At 30.1% G+C, this 12151-nt stretch overlaps 1 protein-coding gene across 1 annotated transcript in view; it reads left to right on the plus strand.

The window, feature by feature from the left end:
* The window catches only part of LOC135961514 (homeobox protein invected-like), a 64039-nt gene extending 58714 nt beyond the window's left edge, over positions 1-5325 (plus strand). Inside the window, exon 2 of the mRNA XM_065513014.1 lies at positions 5234-5325. Coding sequence (XP_065369086.1) covers positions 5234-5325 — 92 coding nt within the window. The remainder of the gene's footprint in view (positions 1-5233) is intronic.
* Positions 5326-12151: the final 6826 nt, after the last annotated feature.

Raw genomic sequence — 12151 nt, forward strand, 5'->3', positions numbered from 1 at the left:
TATAGGATCTTGCTGCTGCTGTTGGCTGCCACTGCTGTAACTAGTTACCAATGTAGTTCATATGTTTGCATGTTATTGTTGTTGCCTGGTAATGACATGAATTGTGTTTATTTTAACTATTGTTGTTGCTCATTCGCTTTTGGTTATTGTTCGTTAAACGGAGTGAGTGAGTCGTCCAAGAAGCTGAAGAAGAACATTAAGAACTGTAAGAGAATGGAATTATAACAAATGCTCGGGTCTAAATCTGGAGAATAGGACGGACGAGGGAGCAATTCGTAGCCGCGTTTGCTCACAATGTGCACCCCATTGTGAGCAAACGCGGCATCCATCTTTCGGAAAGCTTTCTCATAGGAAAGTGATTATTGAAAATTTAACCACTGGTCCCTGTGAGATGCCTATGGCTTCCACAACCTCTCGCACTTGCAATATCCGATCGGTCAACAACTTATCGTAAATTTTTCAATTGCTACGGTTGTAGAGACCTCAACTGGGTATCCAGGAAGTACGGCATCTTCCGTGCTTGTACGACCACAAAAAAATTCAGTAAACCACTTTTTTAACCATTGAAATTGATGGTGCAGAGTTCCCAAGTAATCCCTGGTGAGAGTGATGGTTTTTCGCCGCAAAAATTAATGCCTAATGAGCTCACGATATTCACTTTTATCCTTTTTCTCCTCAAATACCGAGGTAGTCTGCTATCAATTGGTGTCAAAAACAAACTAAATGAAGCAGTTTGTTAAAATTTTGTCAACTGACAGATGCCTGTTGACAGGAGCAGTCTTGCTCTTTCAGTTAAAAGGCGCGAAAATCAAAAAGTCACGGATTTATTAACCCGCCATCGTAATTTCCACAATTTTCAATTTTAGCTAGTGTTCCTAGTCTATTCACATAGTTGCAAACATCTGACTTCTGTTTTATGAAAAATCCTTCGCCATCAAGTAACTGTCTACAGTTTTAATTATTTTAAGCCTCTGACTTTTTCCTGTATTTACTTTAAAGTTTAAACTATTGTTATTATTGTCATCAGCTGCTTATGTGGTTGGCTGGTTTGTTTATTTTTAGTTAATAATAAATGTTTGTTTTTCAAGTGTTTTTATTGTTGCCCTTGTTGTAAATATTGTTATGCATCACTTTATTTTTAAAAAAAATTTAATGTCTTTTTAATTCTATTGTATTTTAAATAAAAAACTTCTACACACTGACACACCAATTCATGCATGGTTGCATTCAATGGTCGCTCAAAACCTGGCTTGGAATGACTGATGACTAGAGAGTCGACCGACTCTAGAGTTTTCAAAATGAAAATAGTGTTCTTTCTATTTACTATGTCAAAATGGTTGGTTGATTTGTTTTTAAATGTTAAAGTAGGCAGTTAGTTGGTGGTGGAGGTATGAGTAACGTGGGTAGTTTGTAATTATTTGTCAACGCCATTTGTTAACGGAAGCATGTTTAAATTTCATTAAAAATATTAAAACTAAAAAAGGAGAATTCATTAGTAATTAGAAAACTTTACAATTAGAATCTATTTTAGATTATAAGTGATCATTACACAGTTATTCAGCATGCCAAGTTAATGTCAATTTTATATTCAAATTGTATCATTAATAAACAACTCACTCTGCTGAAACTTATTTTTGTCATATTACGGTTTTCAATCATGCTTTACTGTATTCATTACACTGAATTAATTTATTCTATAAAGTTTTCCAAAAAATCACTTTAATTAAGTTTTTATTTACTTATAAAATTAAGCAATCAATTCGTTTTTGATAAACTGCCAATTTTTGTCAATATTGTTGTGGCTTTTGCTAAAAATTTTCTCGTCACAGTCACAGCTAAAAAAAATAAAATCTATCAAAATTAAAACCACAACAAATCATCACAAATGTGTTGTGAGAATATTGTTTTGGATATCGATCATTTGCATTCACATGATCTGACCTTGTTCCCACCTGAGAAGCATTCAAGGGGTATTTTGTTGGTGTTTTTCTTTTGTGTTAAGAAGAGATCGAAATTTAATAATTATAAAGAATAATTTATACAACGTCTTAATAACGTAATGGCAAAGGGAAAATTTAAAACAATTGCGTATAGAATTGCATTACGATATTTTTACACTAATGGAGTGGAATCCCAGTTTAATTTTTTCCACATAAACCAACCGAGTTTTTACAAAAACTTTATTTTTTCAAAAAAACAAAAATAAGTTTTACACTAAAACTTAAGTTTTACACTAAAACTTAAGTTTTACAATAAAACTTAAGTTTTACAATAAAACTCCAGTTTTACACTAAAACTCCAGTTTTACAGTAAAACTCAAGTTTTACACTAAAAATCTAGTTTTACACTAAAACTCTAGTTTAACACTAAAACTCAAGTTTTACACTAAAACTCTAGTTTAACACTAAAACTCAAGTTTTACACTAAAACTCAAGTTTTACACTAAAACTCAAGTTTTACACTAAAACTCAAGTTTTACACTAAAACTCAAGTTTTACACTAAAACTCAAGTTTTACACTAAAACACCAGTTTTACACTAAAACTTCATTTTTACACTAAAACTCTGGTTTTACACTAAAACTCTGGTTTTACACTAAAACTCTGGTTTTACACTAAAACTCTGGTTTTACACTAAAACTCTGGTTTTACACTAAAACTCTGGTTTTACACTAAAACTCTGGTTTTACACTAAAACTCTGGTTTTACACTAAAACTCTGGTTTTACACTAAAACTCTGGTTTTACACTAAAACTCTGGTTTTACACTAAAACTCTGGTTTTACACTAAAACTCTGGTTTTACACTAAAACTCTGGTTTTACACTAAAACTCTAGTTTTACAGTAAAACTCTAGTTTTACAGTAAAACTCTAGTTTTACAGCAAAACTCTAGTTTTACACTAAAACTCTAGTTTTACAGTAAAACTCTAGTTTTACACTAAAACTCCAGTTTTACACTAAAACTCCAGTTTTACACTAAAACTCCAGTTTTACACTAAAACTCCAGTTTTACACTAAAACTCCAGTTTTACACTAAAACTCCAGTTTTACACTAAAACTCCAGTTTTACACTAAAACTCCAGTTTTACACTAAAACTCCAGTTTTACACTAAAACTCCAGTTTTACACTAAAACTCCAGTTTTACACTAAAACTCCAGTTTTACACTAAAACTCCAGTTTTACACTAAAACTCCAGTTTTACACTAAAACTCCAGTTTTACACTAAAACTCCAGTTTTACACTAAAACTCCAGTTTTACACTAAAACTCCAGTTTTACACTAAACTTTAAGTTTTACACTAAACTTTAAGTTTTACACTAAAACTTAAGTTTTACACTAAACTTTAAGTTTTACACTAAACTTTAAGTTTTACACTAAAACTTAAGTTTTACACTAAAACTTAAGTTTACGCTAAAACTATAGTTTTACACTAAAACTTAAGTTTTACACTAAACTCTAGTTTTACACAAAAACTCTAGTTTTACACTAAAACTCTAGTTCTACACTAAAACTCCAGTTTTACACTAAAACTCTAGTTTTACACTAAAACTCTAGCTTTACACTAAAACTCTAGTTTTATACTAAAACTTAAGTTTTATACTAAAACTTTAGTTTTACACTAAAACTCCATATTTTTTATTTTATTATTTTTGTTTGTATAAAGGTTCCACTGTATTTTACTTTTATATCATGTTCATGTCAATTTTTCTGTCATTTATCGCAACTTATCTGTATTTTCGATTTTGACTTCTGTTGTCATTATAGCTGTGGCAAGAGAAGCTGAAATCAATTCTAGACCAAATTAAAGACAACAATTTAATGTTAATTTAAAATCACCCTTAGGTTATATAGAATTTAAGATTTTTTGGTTTCGAAATTCAATACCACACGCAAATTTAATTATAAACGTTTCATTACATTACATTAGGATTGTAAGTGGAAAACACTTGAAATACAATAATGAAATGCAATTTAAATAATGAAATGTTATAATAATTCAATCAAAAACATTTCATTAAAACAAAATAAAAATAATGATCATCATAATAATCAATACATCCATACATTCAATACATTTGTAAAACTGAAAGAAACTTGAAAGATAAAAGGCAAAATTTCAAAAGTAATTGTTGTCTTTGTTACGAAATTCTCATCGTTTTATTATTTAGTTATTTATTTATTTTGAGTACATTTATTTTAAATGCAAATCAATTTTTTTGTCGAACTGTTGCGGTGGTTCTTGGTTGCGGTCGATTTTGAAACCATTTCAAAATTTTTATATTTATTACTCAATCAATGCAAAATCAATTGTATGTATGTTTTTTTTTTTGTTTTGCGAAAAGGAAGTCAATCATGACTAAATAACTGCAAAAATACGACCTTCAGGCAGATGTTTCTTTGTTGGCCAGTTTAAAATTCTTGTTGTGTTTTTTCTTAAAGGGCCTTTTCTTAATCCTTTTTTGTTGCTACTACTCTAGTCATTCTTCATCTGTTTGGGGGACAACAGCAGCAGAAATCATTGCAACTGTTGATTGAGCCAATAATTGTACATCATGTTGCAAATGTCCACATCTACATTTGTTTTGTTTTTATCGTTTTTTTTTTGTTCTCTTCTTATTTATCCGTAATTGTCCATAAAAATATCAAACATATTTTCATATTTAAATTGCCTTTAAATTATTGTGCAATGTAAAATAAAACATTTAGTTTAGTTGTTTGAGAAGTAAATTGTTGCAGGTGCATAGAACTTTATATACAGTCAGGCTCACAAGTTATCTGACAGTTGCGAATTTTTTCCCCCAAAAAAACATACCAAAGCTGATCAAATGTTGATCTTTAAATTTAGTTTATACCTGCGAATGAAAACATTGGGCGCCAAATCATTGTTGTTAGTCGCATATCCTTTTAATTTGATGTCTTAAGTGCTTAGGAGCTCACTGGTTTTAGTAATGCAGAATCGAATTATTTTGATTCCAAATAGCCAGATTTATTTCCGATCAATTTTGATTCGGTGAGAGTTTTCAAGGTTCCGAGGGATTCTTTAAATCTAGTCGTTCTTTTGAAGCAACCTCACTAACTTTAACTTTGTGATCATTCAATTCAATTTGTTGCAATTATATTTTCTTTAATAACTGCTGCGTTTCAGTGACCATTTCAATTAAATTTTCATTTCATTTTTGTACATTTTCATTTTATTAAATTTTTTTTTAATATTTTTTTCTTTTCTTTTTTAGGTAAGTGCACAAATTGTTTCTCATTGAAATCAAGGTATGAAATTAAACACTTTCTTAATTTCTGGATTGTATTTGTACTGATCCCTACCTAATTAGTTACGTGACTAGTTGTACTTTAAAATCTACTATTAAACAATTATTGCGTTTTTATGTACTGTTTGGTAAGTTTTGAAAAGCTAACTTTTGAAAATCAGAATAAACGATCACTTTGTTTATTTATAGAAAACCTAACGATCTCAAAGTTTTCTATGGAAAATCTAACGATCACAAAGTTTTTTATTGGAAAAATTAACAATCTATCGAGGGATAAAAAACTTACGATCACTCACTTTTCTATAGAAAAATCAACGATCACTCAATTTTTCATATAAAACTTAACGATCACTCACCTTTGCATAGAAAACTTGGTGATCGTTAATCTATCGAGTGATAGAAAACATAACGATCACTCACTTTTCTATAGAAAACTTCATGATCACTCACTTTTGTAAAGAAAACTTAACGATTACTCACTTTCCATAAGAAACTTAACGATCACCCATTTTTATATAGAAAACTATTACGATCACTCACTTTTCTATAGGAAACTTAACGATCACTCCCTTTTCTATAGAAAACTTAACGATCACTAACTTTTCTATAGAAAACTGTAACGATCACTAACTTTTCTATAGAAAACTGTAACGATCACTAACTTTTCTATAGAAAACTGTAACGATCACTAACTTTTCTATAGAAAACTGTAACTATCACTAACTTTTCTATAGAAAACTGTAACGATCACTTACTTTTCTATAGAAAACTGTAACGATCACTAACTTTTCTATAGAAAACTGTAACGATCACTAACTTTTCTATAGAAAACTGTAACGATCACTCACTTTTCTATAGAAAACTGTAACAATCACACACCTTCCAATAGAAAACTGAATGATCACTCTCTTTTCTATAGAAAAGTGTAACGATCACTCATTTTTCTATAAAAATCACTCACTTTTCTATAGAGTACTCAATGATCACTCATTTTTCTATAGAAAACTTAATGATAACTCACTTCCCATAGAAAACATAACGATCACTCACTTTTCCATAGAAAACTTAACGATCACTCACTGTTCCATAGAAAACTGTAAATATCACTCAGTTTTGTAAAGAAAACTTAACGATTACTCACTTTCCATAAAAAACTTAACGATCACCCATTTTTATATAGAAAACTATTACGATCACTTACTTTTCTATAGAAAACTTAACGATCACTCCCTTTTCTATAGAAAACTTAACGATCACTCACTTTTCTATAGATAACTTAACGATCACTCACTTTTCAATAGATAACTTAACGATCACTCAGCTTTCTAAAGAAAATTGTAAGGATTGCTCACTTTTCTACAGAAAACGGAAACGATGACTATGTTTTCTATAGAAAACATAACGATCACTCACTTTTCTATAGAAAACTTAACAAAATTTTCTATATAAATCATTTAAAAGTAGTCGGTCGCCCTGTGTTATTTAATAACTTCTATGAAATAAATTGATCTGTCTGCTTATGGAATATAAACAAATACAAAAGCATGATCATGATTTTAAATCATTAATTCAGTCATTCATTCGTTTATTTAAACCTGCATTCACTGATTATAATTCAATTCCATTGAGACGTCAAATAACAATAATAATAACAACAACAATAACAATAACCACAATTATAATTTAACAACAAACAATTTTAATAGACACTTGTCATCAAACAAACATTTAAACAAACGATTGCTCTTTACAATTAAATCGCTTGAATTATATTAAATTCAATTTAATTTTCAATTTGAAACAAGTGTTTGAAGTTTGGCGCAAAAACTATTTGAGAAAAAAAAATAAAAATAATGAAGAGAAAAAAATTGGTGTCAATAAGATGGATGGATGAATTGTTCAAAGTCACCAACTATTGTTTTTTAAAAAAAAAGTATTTATATGTATTTAAACTTTAAATCTTTTAATAATTTAATTTTTTTTCCACACATTATTTCTCAATTTAATGTTAAAGCTGTCTAACGATCGATTTTGATCGTTCGACCACACAAGTTGTGGTTGTACAATCAATGTACATACAAATATGACTTTGATTATGTTACGAGAGTATGAATGAGTTTTGTATGTGATGTCAGTTAGTTATTTACAAAAATCTTATTTTTATTTGTAAAATTGATTCAGTCTTCAAAACTATTTTTGTAGTTTGATTAGAGATCTTTTTAAAAGTGGCCAACTTGATTTTCAGTTTATTATATTGATTGTTCCATCACTACGAAGGGGGTCGTCGATTGGTCGTCGCTCAATTAAAAAGTGATTGTTGAAAATCAAAACATTTTGAGTTGTTAACAATTTTATTACTAAAAATTATTAATGTGCACAGTGGTAAAGATTAAAAACTGTTGCTGAATAAAATTTTCGGGCCTTTGATTTTTCCACTTGTCTATAAAGTGCTAACAAAACCGGTCTATAAAAAAGCTTAATTTAAATTTAACTTTTTAAAAATTTTTGTTTTAAACTTTACTGTTCTCTTTCACATAAATATTATTGGTGACAATTTGTTCTCCGTATTTTTTATGAGACCATTAAAATATATTTTTGCTATTTTATTACAGTCACTGGCAAAAAACCAAAAATTGCAAATGCTTGACATGTATTTCAAAGATACATGCATTAGATAATTACGTGATTTGAAAATTGAAATTTTATTTTTCGAGCCTTCATATGAACATTTGGATGTTTGAATTTTTGATGATTGTGGCCATATCTAGATTGCAGTAGCATAATTAGTTAAATATGGCATTAAACTGAATAAATGTTCATCAAACAAGGTTTTATCTTGGGAGTTTCTTTCGGCTGCTGCAGTTGAAATACTATTGTACAAACAAAAAAACACAAATCATTTATAGAATCATAATTTCTATTTAGTCGTTGTAAAATAGTTGCTTAAAATGGTTAATTATGATCGTGATTTGTTTAAAATTATTGTCAATGACAAAATACTTTACAGCATACCAAAACAAAGTTGTTAAAAAAATTTATAAAGAATTTGCAAGACAGCTTTTTGTAAATAGAGTTTGTTTAAATAAAAATTGTTATAGAAAACTAAGCGAAATGTTCTTTATAAAACTAAACGATCGCAAATATATCTATAGGTTTTCTTAAGAAAATTAAACAATCAAAAATGTTTTTTAATGATAACTTATCGATCACAAAGTTTTCTATAGAAAACCTAACGATCAGCAAGTTTTTTTTGCTATTGAAAACTTGGTGATCGTTAAATTTTCTACAGAAGACTTGGTTCTATAGAAACCCTAACTAACAAAGTTTTTTTTATAGGAAAACGATCACTAAGTTTTCTATGGAAAACCTTACGATCACAAAGTTAGCTATAGACAACCTAACGATCACCAAGTTTTCTATAGTAACCGTAACGTTTACCATGCTTTATATAGAAAACCTAAAGATCACAAAGTTTTTTTTTAAAACATAACGATCACAAAATTTTCTATAGAAAACTTAACGATCATTAATTTTTTATAAATTAAACCCTAACGATCACCAAGTTTTATATATCAAATATGTTGATCGTTAGATTTTCTATAGAAAACTTAGTGATCGTTAGACTTTCTATATAAAGCATGGTGATCGTTAGGGTTTCTATAGAAAATTTGGTGATTGTTAGGTTTTCTATAGCTAACTTTGCCATCATTAGGTTTTCCATACAAAACTTGGCGATCGTTAGGTTTTTCTATAAAAAAAACTAGGTGATCATTAGGCTTTCTATAGAGCGATCACAAAGTTTTCTTTAAAAAACCTAACGATCACAAAATTTGCTTTAAAAACGTAACGATCACAAAGTTTTCTATAGAAAACCTAACGATCTCATAGTTTTCTATAGAAAAACTAACAATCATTAAGTTTTTTCTATAGAAACCCTAACGATCACTAACATTTTTTATAGCTAATTTTTGGTTCGTTAGGTTTTCTATGGAAAACTTGGTGATCGCGAGGGTTTCCTATAAAAAAAATTATTGATCATTAGGTTTTCTATAGAAAACTTGGTGATCGTTCTATAGAAACCCTAACAATCACCACGTTTTTATTATAGGAAAATCTGACGATTACCATGTTTTATATAGAAAACGTAACGATCACAAATTGTTTTATAGAGAAAACCTAACGATCGCAAAGTTTTCTATAGAAAACCAAACCAACCAACCAAAACCAATCGGACGAATACTACAGCACTCTCTAACTTCCTTTTCCCCGAAAACATGTTACAGCTCTTTGAATCATCACGCTTTGAGACCCATAAAACACCCACGTTGCTGCAACAATCTGTGATTTGTGGCAAAAATAATAAATATTTTCTTAATGTTTGCCTCATACATTCTCTACATACAAGCTTACATACCAGAATATTCAAAATAATAAATCACTAACTGCAACTCTGAAAGACTTCTTCTCCCCCTAGTAAGTAAAATGTAAAAGAATTGCAAATGAGTAAAATTGAAGACACCTATAGGAACTATGTAGTAAAAAATAAGAAAGAAGAAAAGAAAGAAACAAATCATTGTAATAAAAAGAAGCCGCCGAACAATCGTTTGTCATCATAAGCACCCATAAGTCAAGTGTGTGGTGGCGCGGTAACGTGACATGGTGGTGTATGGCTGTGCTGTGTGTCTGACTGTCCGTCCGTTTGTCGGTGCATGATACTACATCATTATGAGTGACAATTGTCATGTCGGTCCAACACAATTAGTAATTGTGTCATTACAACAAATCTAGATATTTATACATAGAAAAAACACACAAACACATAATTAAAATCCTGTATGAGTTGTGTTATTTTTTTTATAATAAAATTATGAATTGATGATTTATCACCTTCATTAGCAGAGCAAAAATGACAATGTTAGTGATAATTACTAAGATTACAATAATTATTAACATTTTGTTTTATTCTCTGATTGTGTGTTTCTCTTTTTTATTTTCCCTGTGTGTGTTTTTTTTGTAGCATATTATAATAAAGATTTTAATCAAAATAATTATCACTCATTACGATCGCATAAAAATCAATTTTTTACTAGAGTTTTTTTTTATTAAAATGTTGTTTTTTTGTTATGGTATTCTACAAAAAAAAACTTCTCTGGCCTTTTTAAAAATATTGAAGCAGTAACAAAGAGCAGCAGAAAAAACAAAAAATCTCGCCAGGCGCCATTTGGGCTTAATTAAGTCATCAACCAGAAGGCAGGCTAATTGGTGATTCTGTAGTTTTTTTTTACTCTTTGTTCGTTCTTCAGTTGTTTTTGCTGCGGTTGTTGGTGTATAACGTTTAAAGAGTTTTAGCCTTAGAGTCTTTATTGAACATTCAACAAACATATCAGAAATAACAAACAGCAACAACAATATCATCTATAGAGACATCATACATACATTAAACCCCTACCAAACCGAACCAAACATAGTGAACTGAATGAACTAAATTGTGTCGTTGTGTAGCGCAGCATATGAATTTGAATCAGAATCATAAGCCGTCTGTGGACGATCGACCGTGCGGCTGACTGCCAGCAAGCCAGCCAGCCTGCCTCAACTTATAAGGTGGTCGTTCATATCGTTTATTTGTGGCTCTGTCTTTATTCGATGTATCACATAATATTTGTTGATTTTTCGTTTGCCTCTCTTGTACGATCACATGTTGAACTTAATACTTTGCCACCACCACACTCGCTTTATGGGAGATATCGAAGTTTGGTAGATTTCTTTCAACCATTTGAGGGTCTTAGGAAACTTTTAAAGAAAATTAGGAGACAGTTTGGTAATAATGAGAAGCTAAATGTTTATGAGCCACGATCTCCGAAAATTGAGAATGTAATATGAAATTAATAATATTCCCTCACTATGCTTGTCAGTGATCTCCTTACTTTATTTTTGTATTCCGGTTGTTTCAGGACTATTGACTAAGTAAGGGAACACGATCTTTAGTTCGGAAGAAACCGTGTCTCTCTCTCGCGCCAATTAGAAAGAAGAAGTTTTGACAATAAAAACAAATAATATTGACACATTTTTATATTGTAATGATTTAGGGTTATAATAGAATTTTAAAAACTGTATTTACCTCAGCTGTATACCAGATATGATCTAAGGATCACGATCCTTACAGCTTTGGAACAAATTCGATTAGAAAATTCTTTGAACTTTTGACAACAACTTAAAATTAATATTGATACATGTTTATTTTATAATGAATTTAAGAAACTTAATTAATCCGTGCTGTTTTAGGCACTTTAATTGACAAATCAAAGTTTGAGCGATTTCAACAGCTTTAGTATAAATTCACTTCGAATATGTGTGGAACCATCTCTCAAGGCAGAGATTAATGATGCTGATATCAAAGAACTTGAGGGAATTGTGTATACCATTTGGATGAGTCGGTCAAGGAGTTATTTGAATGTCAGAGGAGAGGAAGAAAGTAATAAAAACTGTTCTACGAAATCGAAACCTTGAGAATTTTAAATAAACTCCTTGATATAGAATCACGATGTAAAGTAAATTGAGTAGTATTTATTCAAAGAGAAACTTCTCATATTTAACGATTGCTGAAAAATGCAGGATTTTTGCCATTGTCAGCTATGAACATTTTCCATTTTCATGGCAGCAGTATATAGATTACAAGCCAAAAGAACTGCTCATATTTTGAGGCCAAGAACGAATCAAGTCAATCTCGGATACTCTTATCTGAAGTGATGCGTATTCCAGAGGGAGCGTTCCGCATCGATCGAAGGAAATAATAGTCGGACGGGGCACGGTCTGGACTATAAAGCGGTCAGATTACAGAGCTCGTAATAGATAGGACCCTTTTGCTCCCACCAAATACAGAGAATT

Source organism: Calliphora vicina, chromosome 5 (genome assembly GCF_958450345.1).
Source record: "Calliphora vicina chromosome 5, idCalVici1.1, whole genome shotgun sequence".
Classification (NCBI taxonomy): domain Eukaryota; kingdom Metazoa; phylum Arthropoda; class Insecta; order Diptera; family Calliphoridae; genus Calliphora; species Calliphora vicina.